This window comes from Epinephelus lanceolatus, chromosome 5 (assembly GCF_041903045.1).
Source record: "Epinephelus lanceolatus isolate andai-2023 chromosome 5, ASM4190304v1, whole genome shotgun sequence".
NCBI classification, from domain to species: Eukaryota; Metazoa; Chordata; class Actinopteri; order Perciformes; family Serranidae; genus Epinephelus; species Epinephelus lanceolatus.
Genome location: NC_135738.1, coordinates 48,458,676 through 48,482,500, shown reverse-complemented (window position 1 = coordinate 48,482,500; position 23,825 = coordinate 48,458,676). Strand labels below are relative to the sequence as shown.

General features: G+C 43.2%; 1 protein-coding gene across 2 annotated transcripts in view; it reads left to right on the top strand.

Moving 5' to 3' along the window:
* Positions 1-20,917, top strand: part of LOC117251295 (NT-3 growth factor receptor-like) — a 666,479-nt gene extending 645,562 nt beyond the window's left edge. Inside the window, exon 18 of one of the 2 annotated variants that reach the window (XM_033617466.2) lies at positions 19,270-20,917. In XM_033617466.2, the coding sequence (XP_033473357.2) occupies positions 19,270-19,455 (186 nt within the window). In that variant the 3' untranslated portion in view covers positions 19,456-20,917. Of the gene's footprint in view, positions 1-6,245; positions 6,499-19,269 lie in introns of those variants that run through there. The other variant, XM_078168297.1, reaches the window with a different exon arrangement.
* The last annotated feature ends 2,908 nt before the right edge of the window (positions 20,918-23,825 follow it).

Below are 23,825 nucleotides of genomic sequence, written 5' to 3'. Positions count from 1 at the left end.
GTTATGGAGTTTAGTTAATTGATTACTTTCTTCTGGCTTCATCGATAAATACAACTGTGTATCATCCGCATAACAGTAGAAATTTATTGAGTGATTTCTAATGATGTTGCCTAAAGGAAGCATATATAGAATAAATAGGATTGGTCCGAGCACAGAACCTTGCAGAACTCCAAAATAGTGATGATGGTCAATAGTGTCAAACGCTGCACTAAGATCTAATAAAACAAGTACAAAGACGAGTCCTTTGTCTGAAGCAATCAGAAGGTCATTTGTAATTTTAACTAGTGCTGTCTCAGTGCTATGATGCACTCTAAATCCTGACTGAAATTCCTCAAATAAATTATTATCATGGAGAAAATCACACAGCTGGTCTGCGACTACTTTCTCAAGGATCTTTGACATAAAGGGAAGATTAGATATTGGTCTATAGTTGGCTAACACCTCTGGATCCAGGGTGGGCTTTTTTAGTAGAGGTTTAATTACAGCTACCTTAAAAGACTGTGGTACATAGCCTGTAAAAAAGGATCTATTGATCATATCTAATATATGAGTGTTAACTAAAGGTAAGACCTCCTTAAGTAGCCTAGTTGGGATGGGGTCTAAGAGACACGTTGATGATTTAGATGAAGAAATCACTGCGGTCAATTCTTGAAGAGAAATTGGGGAGAAGCAATCTAAATATATATTAGGTCTTACAGCTGTGTTTGAGGTTAGATAGGTAGGGCTACTATCTGAGGACAGGAGGTCATGAATTTTGCCTCTAATAGTTAGAATTTTGTCATTAAAAAAGCTCATAAAATCATTACTGCTAAGGGCTAAAGGAATACAAGGCTCAATAGAGCGTTGACTCTTAGTCAGCCTGGCTACAGTTCTGAAAAGAATCCTGGGGTTATTCTTGTTTTCGTCTATCAAAGCTGAGTAATAGTTTGCTCTGGCATTGCGGAGGCCCCTCTTATAAGTTTTGAGACTGTCTGCCCAGATTAAACGAGAACTCCTGCCTGCTCCTACACAGTACTGTTGCCTGTTGTTGAATTGATTTGCTCAGTGCACATGCGCCCGTGTGTGCAGCCCGTTGCAGTCGCTCCTGCTTGTTTTCTTAGTTTTCCTACTTTTTTGCTTTATTAAGTTAGGTGTTACTTGTGCTTGTATTTTATGACTGACATTTTGAAACTGCACCCTCTCCAGACATGCTGATAGAGAGAGTTGTGCTCCGTTTCCTCACTCTGGAATTACTACTTCTTTCATTCGGACCCGGCACCATTGCGCAACAACTCCATGGCCGCATTGTTTACTCCAGAGATCAGCTGATCGTGCTGAGGCCGGCTGGCTTGGTGGCCGGAACATCAGAGATCCCGGCTGAAATGTGGAGGAAAACACACAGACGATGCAGGGGAGGAATTAAACAGTGGGGAAAAAAGCAGGGTTGAGACAACGGAGGCTTATGGAGAAGAGGAAAGATAAGCCCTGTCTCCCCTTTCTCATCATAGGCAATGAGAGGTCGCTGGCAAATAAGCCAGAAGTCAGAAGGAGTACCGGGAATGTAGTCTGATGTGCTTTACTGAGACATGGCTTCACCAGGAAATTCCCGACAACAACATCTCCATCAGCGGCTTTCAGACTGTTCGAGCTGCACCGAGAGCGGTAAGCACAAAGGAGGGGGGCTTGCCATTTTCGTCAACAACCAATGGTGCAGTCCTGACCATATTTCTATTAAGGAACGAATCTGTTGCCCGGACATTGAACTGTTTGCTGTTGGACTCAGGCCATATTATTTGCCCAGGGAGTTTTCACATGCCATTATTGTGACTGTTTACATCCCCCCTCTGCCAACCCGACGTCGGCGACGTCACTCCGCCATAGCCCGCCTGCAGACTAAACACCCGAGTGCCTTTATAGGTATCTCGGATGACTTCAACCACGTCACCAAGGCAACAACATTGCCTACCTTTACACAGTATGTAAGCTGTCCTACCAGAGAAGAGAGAACATTGGACTTGCTGTATGCAAACACCAAGGATGCATTCAGCTGCTCCCCCCTCTGGGTAGATCAGACTACAACCTGGTGCACCTCAACCCCTGCTATGTACCACTAGTTAGGAGCCAGCCTGCGACCATGAGGACAGTGAGGAAATGGTCGGAGGAGGCTTATGAGACACTGCAGGGCTGTTTTGGGGTGACAGACTGGCAGGCACTCTGTGAGCCACATGGGGAGGACATTGATGGGCACACAGAATGCATCACGGACTACATCAGTTTCTGTGTGGACTCCACTGTCCCAGCCAGGACTGTCCATTGTTATCCAAATAACAAACTGTGGGTAACAAAGGACATCAAAGCCATCCTCAATGCAAAGAAGAGGGCCTTCAGAGCAGGGAACAGGGAGGAGGTGAGAACAATACAGGGGGAACTGAAGATGAAGATCAGGGAGGCTAAGGACGGGTACAGGAGGAAGCTGGAGTGGAAACTCCAGCACAACAACATGAGAGAGGTCTGAAGTGGAATGACGACCATGACTGGCTTCAGGACCAACATCAACAGAGGAGTTGAAGGCAGCGTGGACAGGGCCAATGAGCTGAATCTGTTTTTTAACAGATTTGACACTGCTGACCCCCCCCCCCCCGACTCTTCTGCTATCTGTCTTGGACAACCATCACCCACTCCGCCCTCCCCCACTCCTCCATCTCACACCCCAACACCCTCCTGCGTGAGCCCTCCTCACACCTCCTCCCCCCGTGGCCAGACTGACGGCACTCTCCATCATGAGGACTACACCCCTCCCCCACGTGTCGTCACCTCCACAATGTGCTTCACTGCTGACCATGTGAGAAGACAGCTGATGAGACTCCACTCAAATAAGGCTGCAGGCCCTGATGGTGTCAGCCCCAGGGTGCTCAAAGCCTGTGCCCCCCAGCTATGTGGAGTACTTCAGCATGTCTTCAACATGAGCCTGAGTCTCCAGAGGGTACCCATGCTGTGGAAGACATCCTGCCTCATTCCTGTGCCAAAGACATCACGTCCCAGTGGCTCCAAGGACTACAGACCCGTGGCATTGACCTACCACATCATGAAGACCCTGGAGAGACTTGTCTTGGAGCAGCTCCGGCCCATGGTCAAGCCACTTTTGGACCCCCCCCAGTTCGCCTATCAACCCCGACTTGGAGTTGAGGATGCCATCATCTACCTGCTCAACCGCGTCTACGCCCACCTGGACAAGCCGGCGGCTGAGGTCCTTCAACATCTGCCGGAATATGCTCAGGATTTTCTATGAGTCTGTGGTGGCCAGTGCTATCCTCTATGCTGTTGTGTGCTGGGGCAGCAGGCTGAGGGTGGCGGACGCCAACAGACTCAACAAACTGATCCACAAGGCCATTGACGTAGTGGGAACGGAGTGTGAATCTCTGATGGTGGTGTCAGAGAGGAGGATGCTGTCTAAGCTACGAACTGTCTTGGGCAATATCTCACACCCACTCCACCATGTGCTGGTCAGGCACAAGAGTACTTTCAGTGGGAGACTCCTACCACATAAAGTACCACTGAGCGCCATAGGAAATCATTCCTGCCTGTGGCCATCAAACTGTACAACTCCTCCTTCTGAGTGGCCCTGAAACTATTTCACCCACTGTCAACATGTGCAATAATTTAACTTGTGCAATAACCCCATTTTACCTTGACTGCATATATTCTGTGTATTATCTATTTAGGTTACTATATACAGTACAGGCCAAAAGTTTGGACACACCTTCTCATTCAATGCGTTTTCTTTATTTTCATGACTATTTACATTGTAGATTCTCACTGAAGGCATCAAAACTATGAATGAACACATGTGGAGTTATGTACTTAACAAAAAAAGGTGAAATAACTGAAAACATGTTTTATATTCTAGTTTCTTCAAAATAGCCACCCTTTGCTCTGATTACTGCTTTGCACACTCTTGGCATTCTCTCCATGAGCTTCAAGAGGTAGTCACCTGAAATGGTTTCCACTTCACAGGTGTGCCTTATCAGGGTTAATTAGTGGAATTTCTTGCTTTATCAATGGGGTTGGGACCATCAGTTGTGTTGTGCAGAAGTCAGGTTAATACACAGCCAACAGCCCTATTGGACAACTGTTAAAATTCATATTATGGCAAGAACCAATCAGCTAACTAAAGAAAAACGAGTGGCCATCATTACTTTAAGAAATGAAGGTCAGTCAGTCCGGAAAATTGCAAAAACTTTAAATGTGTCCCCGAGTGGAGTCGCAAAAACCATCAAGCGCTACAACGAAACTGGCACACATGAGGACCGACCCAGGAAAGGAAGACCAAGAGTCACCTCTGCTTCTGAGGATAAGTTCATCCGAGTCACCAGCCTCAGAAATCGCAAGTTAACAGCAGCTCAGATCAGAGACCAGATGAATGCCACACAGAGTTCTAGCAGCAGACCCATCTCTAGAGCAACTGTTAAGAGGAGACTGCGCGAATCAGGCCTTCATGGTCAAATAGCTGCTAGGAAACCACTGCTAAGGAGAGGCAACAAGCAGAAGAGATTTGTTTGGGCCAAGAAACACAAGGAATGGACATTAGACCAGTGGAAATCTGTGCTTTGGTCTGATGAGTCCAAATTTGAGATCTTTGGTTCCAACCGCCATGTCTTTGTGAGACGCAGAAAAGGTGAACGGATGGATTGCACATGCCTGGTTCCCACTGTGAAGCATGGAGGAGGAGCTGTGATGGTGTGGGGGTGTTTTGCTGGTGACACTGTTGGGGATTTATTCGAAATTGAAGGCACACTGAACCAGCATGGCTACCACAGCATCCTGCAGCGACATGCCATCCCATCCGGTTTGCGTTTAGTTGGACGATCATTTATTTTTCAACAGGACAATGACCCCAAACACACCTCCAGGCTGTGTAAGGGCTATTTGACCAAGAAGGAGAGTGATGGAGTGCTGCGGCAGATGACCTGGCCTCCACAGTCACCGGACCTGAACCCAATCGAGATGGTTTGGGGTGAGCTGGACCGCAGAGTGAAGGCAAAGGGGCCAACAAGTGCTAAACACCTCTGGGAACTCCTTCAAGACTGTTGGAAAACCATTTCAGGTGACTACCTCTTGAAGCTCATCGAGAGAATGCCAAAAGTGTGCAAAGCAGTAATCAGAGCAAAGGGTGGCTATTTTGAAGAAACTAGAATATAAAACATGTTTTCAGTTATTTCACCTTTTTTTGTTAAGTACATAACTCCACATGTGTTCATTCATAGTTTTGATGCCTTCAGTGAGAATCTACAATGTAAATAGTCATGAAAATAAAGAAAACGCATTGAATGAGAAGGTGTGTCCAAACTTTTGGCCTGTACTGTATATTGTGTAAATAATCTTTAGGTTACGATATATATATTATTTTTTATTTTTTTGTTAATAATCCTGTTTATTTGAGCTATATATTTGTAAATATCTTGTTAGATTTCTTATATTTTCACTTATCTTTCCACTCTTGCAAGGAGCACCTGTAATGCAAATAATTTCCCCTCGGGGATCAATAAAGTATTTCTGATTCTGATTCTGAATTGCATGTGTACGAACTAATGTCACCACTCATTTGCCTGCTTCCTGGCCCAATTTGGCCTGCCAAACCAGCCAGGTTGCCAGAGACTTTGTGGAAAATGTTGTGTTGAAATGCATTGTGTGCTGATTACCTGCCCTGCCCTGTACCTGCTGTGTTGTGGCATGAAACATCATTACCAATTGTTCCTGGTGTCCTGAGTGCTGCATTTGGGTCCAAACACAACCCATTACACTCAGCAACTGCATGTATTTCACCTAGCGCTAACATCAAGCCAGCACTGAACACCCTGCTAACAGCCATCAGCAAACTGCAGACTGCTCATCCTGATAGGGTTTTTATTGTGGCTGGGGACTTCAATCGAGCAAACCTGAAAACTGTCCTCCCTAAATTCTACCAACATGTGACATGTCCAGCGAGAGATTAAAATACACTGGATCATGTAAACAGTAACATTAGTTTAGTTTAGTTTATTGGTTTAGTTGACAGGGACCAGCAAGATGGCATGCTAGGTGGCAGCCTGTTGCAGCAGCTCCTGCTGTGTGTTTTGAGTTTTCGTCTTTTTCGTCAACTTTTTGTCTTTATTGTGTGTTTTCTGTCATGTAGGCCTACAAGGACCAGTAACTAAGGGGCAATGGGTTCGCATAGTTTTGTAACTTTTCTATGGTTCTTCTGTTACTTTTGCTACTCTTTGTAACAGAGAGCCATGCTGAGAGAGGCGAAAGCATTGTTTACATGCGAGAAAAGCTGTGTAAACCTGCACTGTTGCCGGGGGTGAGGCCTGAAATCCCAGGGGAGCTACGGAGGAAACGCCGGGGTTGCAGAGCTGGAGCCAAACGGAGAGAGAAACAAAGGAAATATAGACCTGCCGTCCCAGCGATCATCTTGGGTAATGTGAGGTCTTTGGGAGATAAGAGGGATGAACTCGTCGCGCTGATTAAGAGCTAAAGGGCATACTGTGAGTTCAGCATTTTGTGTTTTACGGAGACATGGCTGCACTCGCATATCCCGGACCACAGTGTGGCGGTACCCAGCTTCAAGACTATATGGGCGGACAGAGACGTTTCACAGAGCAGTAAGAAGAAGGGAGGAGGGATTGCACTGTATGTGAGTGAGAGGTGGTGTAACCCAGGACATTGAACTGCTAGCTGTGGAATGTGTTAGGGCATTAACGACTTTAATTTTTTTCAGGTCGATTTATCTGTCTATAAAGTCGAAGTCGAGTCGACAAGTCATTTGATGATGTCATCACATTACACGGCGGAGGAAAGTGAAGTATCTCCACACATGTGATGTGTGTCTGTCAAGGCCCGAACATACTCAGGCGGGACGTACGCGGAACAGACTCTGCGGAGGTCCGTGCAGAGTCAAAGCGGACGTCCGCAAGCCCTGTGCGCGCAAAGCTCAGATTTTATGCACCAGTGACTGCTCGGCATGTATTTTTCACATCGCTGGGATTTTTCACGGACATTTTTACAGGAAACTACAACGCGGAAGTGCGCCCGACTATGAAAGCCCGAATGACTGCGGACATTCCTCGCGGAGTCTGCTCTGCTTATAGTACGCCCGAGTATGTTCACTTAGTCAAGGAAAAAGTATCAGCGTAAACACAGACAGAGAGAGAGAGAGAGGGAAAAAACAAACACGACTTCTCGACTCCTCCCGGGGGTTGTCTACTCCCTCTGCTGAGGGAGTTCACGTCCACCATTGTTACTGCTGTTTACATTCCTCCTTCAGCTGATGCAGCGGCAGCGAGTGATGCCATTCACTCTACAGTCGCAAGGCTCCAAACTCAGCACCCAAATGCTTTTGTAGTTATTACTGGGGATTTCAATCATGCCAAACTGGAGAAAGCACTTCCAACATTTCATCAGAATGTTGACTGCCGCACTAGAGATAATAGCACACTGGATCTTCTGTATGCAAATGAAGTGCCACAGCCTCCCCTGCCGGGCAGGTCTGATCACAAACTGGTCCTGCTGAGACCAAAGTATGTCCCCCTTGTCCAGCAGCAGCCAGCATCCAAAAGGACAGTGAGAAGATGGACTCCTACAGGAGGAAGCTGGAGGTCAAGCTCCAACAAAACAACGGGAGGGATGTACGTGGACTGGAATGAAAGAGATCACTGGGTTCAAGGTGAGAGACAGACAAACAGCAGGCAGTGTTGAGAGGGCTAATGAGCTGAACTGTTTCTTCAACAGGTTTAGTTCACAACCCTCTGCTGTCTCCTCCACCACCCACACACACCCAGACCTCCACACACTCTCTCTACCCCCAATGCTTCCCCCACTCAACCCCCCCTTGGTGAGCTCTCTGGACATAGACACACCACCTCTGCAGCACCCTTCCCCTTTCCACACAATGGAGGAAACATCATGCACCCTCCCCCACATGACTGTGACTACAGGCCAGGTTAGGAGACAGCTGGAGAGACTTCACCAACACAAGGCTGCAGGCCCTGATGATGTCAGCCCAAGGATTCTGAGGACCTGTGCAAGCCAACTGTCTCCCGTTCTGCAACATCTCTTCAACCTGAGCCTGAGCCAGGAGAGATTACTGGTGCTGTGGGAGACGTCCTGCCTTGTTCCAGTCCCTAAGAAGTTAACATCATCTGGCCTCAATGACTATCAACCAGTTGCCCTCACATCTCACATGATTAAGGTGCTGGAGAGGCTGGTTTTGGCCCACATGAGATCGCAGGTGAAATCATCGCTGGACCCTCTGCAGTTCATCTACTAGCCTCACCTGGGAGTGGATGATGCCATCATCTACCTGCTGCAGCAAGCTCACTCGCAGCTGGATGGACCCTGCAGCACTGTGAGAATCACATTCTTTGATTTCTCCAGTGCATTCAACAACATCCAGCCACTGCTACTGAGGGAGAAGCTGCAGGCGATGAGGGCTGACACATCCATAGTTTCCTGGATTACTGACTACCTGACAGACAGACCACAGTTTGTCCGACTGGGCAGTGTCCTGTCTGACATGGTGGTTAGTAGCACAGGAGCTCCACAGGGGACTGTTCTGTCTCCTTTCCTTTTCTCCTTGTACACCACAGACTTTCAGTATGACTCTGGGTCATGCCACCTGCAGAAGTTTGCTGACGACTCTGCAGTGGTTGGGCAGTGATGGACAGGAGGAGGAGGAGTACAGACCACTGGTGGATGATTTTGTGGAATGGGCTGGAAGAAATCACCTGTTGCTGAACATGGCCAAGACTAGGGAGATGGTGATTGACTGCAGAAGGAAGAGGGCGGCTTCTCAACCGGGAGAGGACATCACCATGGTTGAGGACTACAAGTACCTCGGCATCCACATCGACAACAGACTGAACTGGAAGGCCAACACTGTTGCTGTGTACAAGTAGGGGATGAGCAGACTCTATTTCTGAGGAAGCTGAGATCCTTCAATGTGTGCAGCAAGATGTTGGAGATCTTCTACCAGTCTGTTGTAGCCAGTGCACTTTATTTTTCTGTAGTCTGCTGGGGGAGCAGCATCAGAGCTCATTATTCATTCATCATTCAGAAACTCATTAAGAAGGCTGGCTCTGTGACTGGCTGCATACCAGACTCATTTGAAGCACTGGTGGAAAGGAGGACATTGAACAAACTGTAATCTATCATGGATAATCCTGACCACCCTCTTCACCTCATACTGGACAGGCAGCGGAGCTGTTTCTCCAACAGACTGTTACAGCTTCGCTGTCACAAGGACAGATACAGGAAATCATTCCTCCCCCAAGCCATAACATTATATAACACCTCACCTCTGTCTGACAGAGAGCACTCACAGCTCTCTACAGCCTCTCCTCTATAGCTTAATAGTTATATTACAACCATTTGTTTGCACTGCTGGCAATAACCAATTGCACACTTGTAGCTATTTTGCACATTTTTACAACCTCTGCCTCACTTCTGACTGTGTTTTGTGTATAGATTGATCTCTTTTTACTCCTGCAATTTGATTCAGATTCAGATTCAGATTCAGAATACTTTATTAATCCCCGGGGGGAAATTGTTTTTGTTCCAATGCTCTGTGCAAAGTAGAAATAGAAATACAGCATGAATGGAAACAAGAGATAAAGATGAAGATATAAATAAAATACTAAAATAGACAATGAAATAAATAAAATAAAATATTAAAGTAGACAATAAAATAAAATAAATAATAAAATAGTAAAGTAGATAATCTGAAATATATACAATGAAATGGTTGTAGTGTTATAAATGAAATAAGAATGAGTAATTATATTGTGTGTTTTGTTTTATAAATAGCCAAATGAGTCCGATCATCAGAGGGAGGAGTTGTACAGTTTAATGGCCACAGGTAAGAATGACTTCCTGTGGCGCTCAGTGGTGCATTTAGGAGCAATCAGTCTCTGGCTGAAGGTGCTCCTCTGTTCGACCAGAGCGTTGTGGAGAGGGTGAGAGCCATGCTGAAGTATCGCCCGCACCTTCGACAGCATCCTCCTGTCTGACACTGCTGTCAAAGGGTCCAGCTCCACCCCCACAACGTCACTGGCCTTTCTGATCAGCTTGTTGAGTCTGTTGGCATCGGCTACTCTCAGTCTGCTGCCCCAGCACACCACAGCAAACAGAATAGCACTGGCCACCACAGATTCATAAAACATCCTCAGCATAGTCCGGCAGATGTTAAAGGAGCGGAGCCTCCTCAGAAATTAGAGCTGGCTCTGTCCCTTCTTCTAAAGGACTTCAGTGTTCTTAGTCCAGTCCAGTTTATTGTCAATGAAATATTCTTTATTTTATTTTATTCCTGTGTATTGTATATTTTAAATTTTAGTACTACTCATTTGTATATATATTTATATTTATATATTCTAATGTCCACATACTGTTTGATTGCTTGCTGCTGTTTCCCAGTTTGGGATCAATAAAGTGCTATCTTATCTTATCCCCACTTAGACCAGTCTGACCACTCATAAGTAAAGCAAAGACTTTTGTGAGGAACATAAAGATGTGGCCAGAGGGGGCAACTTAAAGACTGTCTTGAGTGCACTTACTGGGATCTGTTCGCACAGCAAGACATACGACATTATGTATCCACTGTCCTGTTCTACATATAGAATTAGTGACAATGTCACCATTGACAAACAAATCAGATGCTTCTCAGCAACAAACCATGGATGACTACGGGTGTTAAGCTGCTGCTGAGGGACTGTAACACAGCCTTTAGATCTGGCAATGATGAACTGTACAGTGTTGCCAGATCCAAATTAAAGAGAGTCATCAGGGAAGCAAAAGCAGCCTGTCGGAAGAATATCAAAGTTCACTTTGGTAAGAGGGATCCTCCGTGTGTTTGACAATGTATCCAGCACCTCAGAAACTACAATGGAAGCAAAGACCCAACCAGCAGCAGCAGCAGCAGAGATGTGCTGCTCGGAAAACGCAATGTTTTCGTATTTTGCTGCCTCACAATAAATGTTTTTACATAACAAAAAACAGGGGACTTTTATTGCGAAGCATCTATAGAAAACTGAATGTCCATATGTGAGGCAAATTGTGATTTGTGATATTGGGCTTTATAAATAAAATTGAATTGAATTGATAAATCACTGAATCAGTGGAACTTTTTTAGCTGCTTTTATTCAATAAAGGTAAGTCTAATAATATCGCAGGTTCAAATAAACACAAGAAGTTTGTGCTCTAGAGAAAGGATCAACACTCAGTGAAAAACCTAAGCCCTATGATAAGCTAATATGGCAAGGCTTAACTATACAAACCAATGAGCAGTGATAACTAGCATGTCTTTGGGGTCATCGGGTGGGAACCTCCTTTCACCAGTGTTTCGTCTAGTTGGTCCCACGACACCTCCAGGAGGCTAGACAGTGATCTCCAGCGTCCCAGAGACACTCCCCTAATGCCAGGTCTCACTGCTCCCCTCCCTGCACCAACCCAATAACCTCCTTTACCTTACTTACGCATGGCTTTCTCAGCCCAAACAGCACTGCCACCTTCAACCAAACCCAGGCTTCGTACATGCGAGCTCTAGGTAGAAGCAGGGCTGATACTACCTTTCCTAGCACATTCACCATACTCTATTTCACACGCTACATAGCATAACTACAATATAAGCTAAAGTTAAAGAGGAAGAGCAAAAACAGAAACAGCCACAGTGAGATGTAAGATGAAGAGCTGCAGACAACAGGCTCTTAAGCCCGCTGCTTTTAAAATTCATCACTAAAGACAAGCAGTCATCAGTTAAAGACACACCTTCAGCAGGTAGCCCTTTTGTAATGGAGACGTAAATCCCTGCCACACTGGGCCGATGGCCCCAAGCCGAGCCCAGCCCAGCCAGCCAGCCCATGACTGTCAAGAATGGGTATATGTACAGTAAATACTGGTATTTAAATGTGTTTTCCAGTCAACGTTTTAAGGCACAAGACTGAAAATGTACTTCTGTATAAGCTAATGATACCTTTAAAAGATGAAGGGTACTCTACAATACAATTGCAGTGATTACATGGGTGTAAAGCAGGGAACTTAGGGAGCATTTGACGCAGTAAATCTCACTTTTTTTTTTTTTTTTTTTTTTTACCGAGATTGACAAATAAAAAAAAATGCCATTGGAACAGAGGTCAGTCAACAAAGGTTTTGTCAATAAGAGAAGGTTTAAATAAATGATAAATTGTAGATTTTAAGGAATGCAAGTCCAGTCAAAGCAATGTTTAACCTGCAGCCACATTTTGACAGTTGATTTTACAGCTTTATTTTTATTGTATAATCTGCTTAAGATGTAGCAGTTGGAGAGAAAATTTTCTAAATATTGGAATGTTGTCATTGATTGTCAACATGGCCTATGGTTCCAGACAGACGCGGAAAAAAAATATATATATATATATATATATTTTTTTTATTTAATTATTCAGGAATAGTAATCCAAATGTGTTGGAAGATGTAAGTGAATTTAGGGAGTTTAGGGTTATTCATTTGTATGGAATTCATATGACCTGCACTTGAGAGTGGTAATGGTAATAGTAGAGTCACATTCACACACATTCATATTCTGGTGGCCGAGGCTACCATACAAGGTGCCACCTGCTACTCAGTTTTTAACACACTTACACACAGATGGATTTGGGGTTCAGTATCTTGATCAAGGATACTTCGACATGCAGACTGGAGGAGCCTGGGATCAAACCACTGATCTTCCAATTGGTAGACGACCCGCTCTATCTCTGGGCCACAGCCGCCCATGACATGACATGACTAATGACATCCAGTGGTTTAGCCTGCACTTCACCTTGTCCATAAGAGTAAGAAAGTTAGCTGCACAGAGGTTAGAGAATTAATTAAGCCCCGTTTCCACCAAACACTTTTGGTATGGTACCTTTGAAACCAAAGTACCCCTTCAGACAAGGTACTTAGACCCTAGTGTTTCCACTGCAAACTGTACCTTTAAGTGTGGGCGGGAATGATGTCACTCACTGCTCCGTCCAGCTCCGTCCTGCATACATCATTACCAGTGACACGAACAAAAGTCTGCACCTTGTTGATCGTCCACAGAATAAGGCTGCACGCGAACATTTTCAGAACAAAATAAAACAGGCTGCAGTGAGAGTCTCTCTCCATGGGATATTTAAAATAGCGGATTTGTGCACTTAGTCCTTCTCAGGCAAGCTCAGGGGTTTAGTGTTCCTGTACATCGATGCTACACAACCCTTTTTTTTCTCTGAGTGAGTATTAGAATATACAGTCAGGTCCATAATTATTTGGACAATGATACACTTGTTGTCATTTTGGCTCTGTACACCACCACAATGGGTTTTAAATGAAAAAATGAATACCTGCTTAAAGTGCAGACTGTCAGCTTTCATTTAAGACTTTTTTCAAAAATGTAGTATGAACCGTGTAGGAATTACAACCATTTCTTCACACAGTCCCCCAACTTTAAGGGCTCGTAAGTATTTGGACAAACTAACATAATCATCAATTAAGGCAAAGAAATGGAATGTTCTGCAATGGCCAAGTCATATCATCTGACCTGAATCCAATTGAGCATGCGTTTCTCTTGCTGAAGCCAAAACTGAGGACAAAACACCCAAAACACAAGCAGGAAGTGCAGACGGCTGCAGTAAAGGGCTGGCAGAGCATCACCAGGGAAGAAACCCAGCATCTGATGATGCCTATGTGTCCAACACTTCAGGCAGTCATTGACTATAAAGGATTTGCAACCAAGTATTAAAACTGACTGTTTAATTGATGATTATGTTAGTTTGTCCAAATACTTACGAGCCCTTAAAGTCGGGGGACTGTGTAAAGAAATGGTTGTCATTCCTACACGGTTCATACTACATTTTTGAAAAAAAGCCTTAAATGAAAGCTGAGAGTCTGCACTTTAAGCAGGTATTCATTGTTTCATTTAAAACCCATTGTGGTGGTGTACAGAGGCAAAATGATGACAACTGTATCATTGTCCAAATAATTATGGACCTGACTGTATGCAGTTCTGGGGCTTCGGTGGCTTAGTGGATAGAGCTGGTGCCCCATTTACTGTTGCCGCAGCGGCTCGGGTTCGACTCCAGCCTGTGGGCCTTTGCTGCATGTCATTCCCTCTCCCAGCCAACATGTCCAAGTGGGGCCCACATGGGATTTACTTGGGTTACATGGGCTTCAACTGGGCATGGGCTCAGAGTGGGCTTTTAAGTGGGTTGGTATTGGGCCCCACATGGGCATCCCAGAAGAATATACATGGGCGAGAGATGGGCATCCCAGTTGGCCAGCACATATGGGAACTAGATGGGTCCCAACTGGGCCATAGCCTATTGTGAAATGAGCTGTAAATTAAATTGTTTTAGGTAAAATAATATTGTTATATACTGCTGTATTATTGACACTTAAGGTGTCATCAAAATGTTTTGGTATTTAAGCCACTATAATGTGAGGTAAAAAAAAAGAAAAAAAGAAAAACCTGAATAAACTCAACCACAGCCGTAGATAGCCTATCTGCTCTTTAAAATAGCCAGTGCATTTTTTTTATAAACAGTGTGTGCTCGTGTATGTGGCGGGGGTTGTCATGGAAATGAGAGAAAGTAATCTCGCGATAACCGGTGATGACTCATTCATTCTAGAGTTGCCGCTCAGGATCAGCGCCTAAAATATTTCAACGGCTGAAGAGGAGTTTTGAGTTGGGCCAAACAGTGTCGAAGGTAAGTCCTGACTAACAAACAACACTATAGAACTGAAAAAAACACTGTGTAAACCTAAAAGTTTGTTCAACTACTTTTTTCCCTTTAGCGACGTTCTTGGCTGGGTGGCTAAACGTCCGTTAGCTAGCATGCTATGACTCAAATGAATTTAACATGTAATGTCCTAACTTGCCAATGTAGACTCACTAATTATGTTAGAACAACTGTCAGACGATCGACGTTCGTATCTAGAGGTTTTTTTTTTTCAAATATAGGTTTGACAACAACAATTAATTTTCACGTAGTCACGAAGAAGTACTACATTACCCATAATCCCAACGTCTACCAGCGGGGTCTGTGATTGGCTAAACTCTTTTTACCCGCGAACAGTGTTTCCGTTTCCGCTAGGAGGCTCACATGTTGGCTAACGTCATGACGATTCGTAATGCATTTTATGGCACAGTGAGTATGATTTCTTATGCTATATGCACACAGACATAGAACAACACATACTATAACACAGTGCCATGCATGTGTTAGCAATGTAGATATGCCGTCATAATGCCAAAAGTTTAACTTCGTGACAGTTAGTGAGCAACTCTGTATGTTGAATCAGTGTATGGTGCGTTCTTTCATTATTCCGTTTCAAAACAAAATCAGAAAAATAAGCAAATGGGTCCGTTTTTCCATCTTGAAACCAAAACGGAAAAACAGAAAAACCGAAAATGAAAAAAAAAAAACAGCGTTTTTCTGTAGGAGAACAGAGTGGAGACTAGCAGAGTCACAAGCAGCTGCAATTTTCACAGTGGGACTGTTGAGTCACATTATTAAGATTTAACATTTTTTCAGGCGAGAAAGCAACCATGTAGATTCCCCATATGTGTTCAGTTTATCCAAATAACGCCTGTTTGTAAATCTACTGCGACATTTTCGGACATGTGAAAAGCCGTGACCAGCCAGTGTTTCAGGTTAACAGCTGACCGGTTCATGGACGCACGTTGTCATGGCAACGGCAGAAACAACTGCGCTGACTGTCCAACATGGCGGAGTCTGAAGCATAAATAACATCATAAACTTACTCATCTCCAAATAAACATTCCATAAACATCATTTCATTTCCTATATTGTTTCCCCCGTCTTCTGTCTATATCTAAAAATCCAAGTTAATAACAAACTGACACCGTTGTGGCTTAGATCATTTAATTAATTACTGAGAAGTGAATATGTGCACAGAACATTTCTAACGCTATTTATTTATTCTCAACACAACATCAGTGTTGTTTTGAGCACATTGTTCATTGATCATCAGTGTCATAAAGCAACTGTATTGGGAACACTTAACACTCGCTCCTAAATGGGCGGCAGTAGCTCAGTCCATAGGGACTTGGGTTGGGAACTGGAGGGTCGTCTGTCGAGTCCCTGTCCGGACCAAAATATGGAGCGTGGACTGGTGGCTGGAGAGGTGCCAGTTCACCTCCTGGGCACTGCCGAGGTGCCCTTGAGCAAGGCACCGAACCCCCCAACCACTTGGGGCGCCTGACCAAAGGGCAGCCCCCTCACTCTGAAATCTCTCCACTTTGTTCATGTATAGGTCCTGTTTGTGCATGTGTGTGTCTTTCAGACCTGTGTGTAATTGACAAGCAAGAGTGAAAACATTGAATTTCCCCTCAGGGGATTAATAATAAAGTAAATAAACTTAAACTTAAACTTAACTTAAATATAATCTTGTGCTGCTTTGACTTTTAATGATAAAATAGCAAAGACAGCTTTGAGTAGCTTGATCTTCATTTCTGATCCATCACCTAATAACTTCACCTTGACAAAGTGCCTCGAATTAGACAATAACGAGCCTCACTCTTATGCTCTTTCTGGATGTCACTTACAGGGAGTTTGAAAAAAAAATTCCCTCACCAATGACATAACAAGGAAGGATGCGGAAAAGGCAGTGCCAAAATGGCTGATTGGTGCCAGGGACAGGGGCGCAACCATGCCATGAGAGCACATGGAGGAGAGCAAAACCGGTAAGTCACAAAATATGCAAGATATAAATGACAGACACAGTGCTTAGTGCTTTATCTACACTCTTTACTTTTTATTTTTTTATAGTGTTTGCTGTGTTTATGATCACGGTTTGAATTTTGGCATCAAAACAAATACGGCACTTAAAGGTTTAAAAATATAAAAATTAAAGAATATTTTTTATTTATAGCTCGGAATCATGTTTGCTACAAGAATGATCACCCCAACCCCTTTCTATCTGTTGTTTTGCCATTTTGGGTTTAAATTTCATGACAATTTAGCTGTGATAGATTCATATCACTATATAGGCTGTATAGGGTCTATAAACGTCTTAAATTCAATTTGGAGCACCTTTGAGATACTTAATAGATCACAGTAATCAGCTATCTCAAAGCACTATTAAATGTGGCAAGGTCAGGCGTTAATCTTTTTTTTTCTTTTCAAAGGGCCTTTGGAACAGGGAGGACACAGGAGTAGGCCAAGTACAAGAAGACCATCCGCACATGCACACCCACACAACATTCTGTGCATTACACTGTTTTTGTTATATTTACAGTTGTTGAATAAACTGTTATCCTTAGAAATTTGTTTGGCCTCTCCTTTTTTTCCCCCTTTTTTTACAACCTTTGACCCAAGGCTGCTATATTAGCTTTTTAGTCTTCTAATCATTGTTTTACTCTTCAGTTAGACTTCATAATGTATCATCACCCCTATTCAATACCAATCTCATTACCAATGCTACTGTATTGAAAAAAAGCATCAACGGTCTCTGTTCATTGAATATGTAAAAACATTTTAGTTTTACTTTTACACACCTTTCTTTAGTAAAGTAAATGTTATATGTAACACATGTTTTCATATATATATATATACATATATATATATATATATATATATATATATATATATGAATCCATGTGAATGTGATTTAGTCCATATGCATCTGCTGTGGTCCACACAAGCACTACATAAAACAAGAGTTGTGTCCTATCACCAACCCATGAAAAACTCCATAGGCTCCACATGGGAGAAACTGGTTTTGCCCACATGGGACCTGTATGAAGCCCAACAGGGGCCCGTCATCAACCCATGTAAGGGAAAATTTGTGGGACCCACATGGGGAAAAACAGTTTTGCCCATGTGGGACCCGCTTGAAGCCCAGCAAGGGCCCATCATCAGCCCATCAGGGCTAACACATGTGGGGCCTCCATGTAAACTGAGGACAAATTTAGCTGGGCCCCATTGGGCAGCCAGACTGGGCCCCACATATCAGCCCTGGTGGAGCCCATCTGGGCCCCACATGAGTGTGCTGGCTGGGCTCTCTCTCCCCCTTCACCTTAGCTGTCCTATAAATTAAAGGCAAAAAAAAAAACCCGCCCAAGAATATATGCAGTTCACGTAACCCGGCTGAAAATTAATACATATAAACGTTTGAAGATCCACTCATTACAAAAGTGTATGTCATATAAAAACTTAAGTAATGGTCAAAGTTGTCATATGGAATATTTAAGGTGCGTTGATAGAGTCACGTCGTCAACTCATGCATTGAGTAACATTGCAAGTTAATGTTCCACCTTAAAAATCCCACCAGTTGGCCCAGTGAATTAGGTTATTTTTTTCTCCGACTCTGGCTGCTGCAAGAGGCAGCAAAACATCCTTATATTTCATAGTTACAATTTACTAATTAAACTCTCCATGATATGAACAGTGGCTTCTGCCTCAAAACCAGCCACAACTCAGCCCTAAGCAGAGTGAGTATCTGCTACTGACCAATCAACTGACTGGAGTGTTCACAGCTCCACCATTTAGTACCAGATCTGTGTGCTAGGTACCCCAACAGAAGGGGTACCAAAATGGTAATGGTATAGAGCGGTTCCATTGGTACCATCCACAACTTTTCGCAGTAGAAACGGAAAAAAAGCATACAGAACTGAACTGTACTGTATTGCTCGGTGTAAGTGGGGCTTTAGTTACATTAATACTCAGTTACATTAATACTCAGGTGAGTAAATTGGTGAGTAATTTAGAAAGGAAGTGAGGCAAAGTGAAATTTACAAGCTGCGGGAGAGTACTGATTGCAGTTGAAATGCTAAACGGACCAAGGGTATAGGTACCATATTTGAGGGGTTACTTTTGGTTCCAAAGCTACTATACCAAAAATGTTTGGTGGAAATGGGGCTATAGTGTACATAATGCCAGGTTAAGACCCCGGCGCCTCCCTACTGATAACATTATGCAGGTCCTGACAGATGGCAAGTAATGATTGATCAGGGTCCAATGTTTAGTTTGCCATATCTCAAGTCACAGCAAGAATTTATGATTCATAATCGTCTCATCTGACACAGTGGCGATTTTGAAAAATGCCATAGATGCATAGATCTGCATGCATTGTTGATTTGGAAGCCTATATGTCAGTGTGTTTGGATAAGCTGACCAAATGACGTGGCATACTGCAATGCAGCTAGTATGTATTTACTCTACATTTGACTTGCACTTGAGTAGCCTTTTGTGAACAATTTCATTTGTTATGTCTTAACAGTGTGTCTCTCTGTCTTCCCAGGTGATAGAGTGCATTACTCAGGGCAGGGTACTGGAGCGCCCCAGGCTCTGTCCCAAAGAAGTCTACGATATGATGCTGGGCTGCTGGCAGAGGGAGCCACAACAGCGCCTCAACATTAAAGACATTCAGAAGATGCTGTTCACTCTGATGAAAGCCACACCAGTCTACCTGGACATACTGGGATAGGAATGGATATGACAAGAAAGGAAGGTTGAAATAAATCATACAAAGAATACACTGAATTAAAGGGAGATTGATTGCCTTGGAGCAGAACTGCCCTAGACTCACAGCATAGTGTGTGTGATGGAACTATGTGAAGTAGGACTAGGAATGGACTCTACCTTGCATCCAGCTGCCTGACATATATGGCTTGGAATGAACTATCGTGAAGTAATTTGCATTTAACTGGATTGGAATTCACTGGATTGCATTGCATTGCATTGCATCACATTATAATCAAAGGCAACGTCTTGGACATGACCTAAATTGTTGGGTCTGGGCTTGTTTGGTCCAGTCTTACTCCTTTTTGAATAAACTCATGACAAAAAAAAACTTGATTGTGAAGGATGGATTACATCAAACTGGACTGAACTGGATTAACCTAATTATGCTGGTCTGGTATGGTTTGGTTTTCTTACTCCTAATAATTTAGGTATCATCATTTGCTAGCCTATGTATCCCCAGTCTTAATCAGTGCACCTTTAGTTCTATCTTAATGAAACTTGACCTAACCCGGTAGAATCTGGCTCAGCTTGGCTATATTTCAAATGTCCTGTCCTAGATTATAGTTTTGCTCAATTTAACTACTTTAACAACAAACCCTAAATTAGAGCTGTTTTAATTGCCAGGCATTTTTTGTCAAGTGGTTTTGCTGGTCCTTACATAGTAAACCATCCTCGACTTCCACTGTGGAATGTATTAATTCAGAAGGAGGATCTGCACAGATCTGTGATTCTTAAACATTTGGATGCCTGTGTGTTCCAGGGTATCTTACCCATACCTGTCTGCCTATTCATTTACATGCCTTGGGTTTGCCATTATCACTTAACCAGACTCCGTGCCCTTAATGTATAACTTGAACATGTTTATGGCAAATGTTTTGGAAGATTTTTATGACTCTTCACAGTTACTAAACCTGTCTCTTAATTAAATCTGTTAGGGTTAGCATTCTATTTAATGACCCACTTATAGGGTGTAAGACTTACTTCTGATGGATTATTTATTGCAAAGTGATGAACATTATCTTTGGTAGGTGGTTCTTAGCAAAACCACTAGGAGAAGAAGCTGCATCATTTCATTTTGGAACCTTTATTGGCATGACTACACCTGGAACCAGCAGCATCCTTGGGCTGCAACCATAATTGTCCTGATACAAACATCTAAGAGACTAAAATGCTGACAAATTAAACCACCACAATCTAGACAGTAATCAGTAAAAGACAGACCAGACGGTTCTGTCTTAATGTTAAGGGAATGCATTGTTCACATTACCATCTGTAGGACAGATAAAATTGTTCAATTCTGTTCATTGAAATGTCAAGCAAGTGGGTCAACAAGAAAGGACAACTTACATCAAACATGTCACATGCAGCAGCTAATGTGCTCTTAAGTGCTAATCCAATGTTTTCATCTTCAAAGCCTTCATAAATTCATCTTATAATGCTGGACTCATGTTACCCCACTAAGCTGTTCACCTCTGCAAGCACCCAACCAGACCTTCCAATTTTGAGCCTGGAAGTGTGGCCTGTGTGACTGTCTGTCGCCATAGAGTTGGACTTAAGTGCCTCCTATGTCTTTCTAAACACTGGGAACTCAAAAAAGAAAAAAAAAACGTCTTTCAAAATAAAAGCACTTTTACATTTTGTTTACATTTTGCTTAAAAATGTACACTAGCTGTAAACCTACCTACTTTAAGCACTCTATGTATTGCATAAAAACAAACAAACTCAAAAACAGGAATAAAAAGAATGATAAATAAAAAAAAACAACCCCTGGAGAAAAGCAAAGCAAAAATGAACCAAAAAAAAGCTTTTTTATACCTTTTGTAGCTTAACCCGAATGTTGAACTACCCAAGGTGAAGTTATATTTTCTGTTTTTTTTAAGAACGATAAAAAACATATTCTATATATATTTTTTTTTAATTTTTATTTTAGATCAAAGAGTGGACCCCTACCATCCTCTAAAGCCATTGGAATATTCTGCCACTGGATAGGAAGGAACTGATCACCACTGAAAGACAACAATTGGCTGGGCAGAAGCCTTCAAGGATTACTTTAGTATAGTGTTTCATACCTGGATCCACTCTGTCAGATCCTGGACATGATCTAGAAACATCAGCTGTATGGTAACAGAAATTCTGAACTGAGAGGATAACCAGTCAAATAACAAAATATTTCTCAAAAGAAGGGTATATACTGTAAAACTCTATGTCTTGAGACATGTTAAAGGATAACCGGTATTTTTCAACCTGGGCCCTATTTCCCCATGTGTACAGTATGTGTGCGTATGATTCATAGGTATAACTCGTTTTAAAATTGGTTCAGTATTGAGGGAGGCGAATGCAGCCGGCAGCCGTGAGGTAGATCCCGTATAAGTTTGCGCATTAAAAGTGCTTTTTTACGCCACTGACCAGTTCAGATCGCCAGTGTTATCTCTGTAAATAGCATACTAAGCGTTTCCCTGACTCTTCACCTCTGTGAAGCTGTGTGTGACGTCATCTTGCGGGAGCTTTGCTTGTTGCCGGAAGAAAACAGAGGAGTCATGCTGAGCGCCACTCAGAGTGGCGCTGGTTGTCCCGGAGTACAGTTGAGAGTTTTACTGCATCGGTATCATGGCTGCATATTTACCCGATTTCGAGAATGAGGATGAGGCCTTTTATTATGATGGCTGCCCGTACTTATTTGAGCCAGAGTATACGGACGAGGAGCTCCTACAAATTGAAGAGCAGACGAGGATAGAGAGAGGACCAACGAGCAGACGAGGGAGAAGCAGCGGCTGCACAAACGCGAATCTCTGAGGACTGGTGGTGCTCCTGTGTTTGCTGTGACTCCATGCCCACAGAGGAAGAATGTCTGTGTTGCAACGAGTGGGACCTGTTGCCCAATATTCATGGTCTCGATGTGTCCTGGGATGATACAGAAACTACCAAACGCTGTGTAACTACTAGGCTGACCAAACGTCCTCTTTTGCCTGGACATGTCCACTTTTCACGTCCTGTCCAGGGCGTCCGGGGGGTGTTTATAAATTGATGATAATGTCCGGTTTTTCGTGTGTGTGTGTGTGTGTGAGTTAGAGTGCGGCACGCGCCACATATTTCTGTCCGAACCCGACAGTCATTCTGTTTTGTTATGTCCGAAACTGAACCAAGCCCAACATTATTTAATTACTAAAGCGCTGAGTTTGTGTCACACAGTTGTTATGGTTACAGGCTATTTAACAGGAGAGGGAGACCTCCGTGTTTGAGATGGGAGCGGGCGGTGCGAGGCCCGAGGCTTCCAGCGAGGGGAGAGGTAGAAACAAACAGCCAATGTGTGTGTGTGTGTGTTATGTTCAGGTGTTGTCACGTAAATAACAGTCCCCAAGCAATAAAGAGGACAGACAATAGGATTTTCTGTATTTTTACACTACATTTTCACTGAAAGCTGACCGAACCTGGCCCAACATGTTGGGTAGGCCTACCGTTGGGACCTGTCGGGCTCGGATCGGGTAGCCACACTCTAGTGTGTGTATGTGTCCCCTATCTATAGGGGCCTATCTGAATTTCTGTCTTTGAGAGATATTATTTTGTAATATAACTGAATTTTCTATCCATACATATAAACTTTAAATATATTTTAACTTTATTTAACTTTTAATATTATTTTCATGTGCCCAAAATAAATTGGAGAAGGCGGCCAAAACCACAGGGACCAAATGGTCAACTATAGTTGACCATTACTAAGTAAGTATAACTAATATGTCTTTATGCATGTAATACTGATACCTAGAATTGTCTCCGAGACGCACATTTACTGTTGCATACTTTGCCCTCGTATATATCGTACCCTGTTTTCTTCCGGCAATAAGCAAAGCTCTCGTGAGATGACGTCACACACAGCCGGGAGGAGGTGAAGGGTCAGGGAAACACTTAGTATGCTATTTACAGAGATAACACTGGTGATCTGAACTGGTCAGTGGCGAAAAAAAGCACTTTTAATGCGCCAACTTATACGGGACGCATATGCCCCCATATCTACCTCGCGGCTGCCGGCTGCAACCGCCTCCCTCAATACTGAACCAATTTTAAAACGAGTTGTACCTATGAATCATACGCACACATACACATGGGGAAATAGGGCCCAGGTTGAAAAATACCGAAGTTATCCTTTAACTTATCTCTTTTTCTCCAGTTTGATTATTCTTAGCTTCTTGCTGTGTTGTTATATGGTTCAGTGAAAGCCAATAGATATTTTGATAATATTTCTTTCTGGTTGTACTTATAAGTGTTATTATTTACTTTATCTAGTCACACTATGTCTCTTCAAAACTTTAAGAAAATAATCTACATTAAATCAAT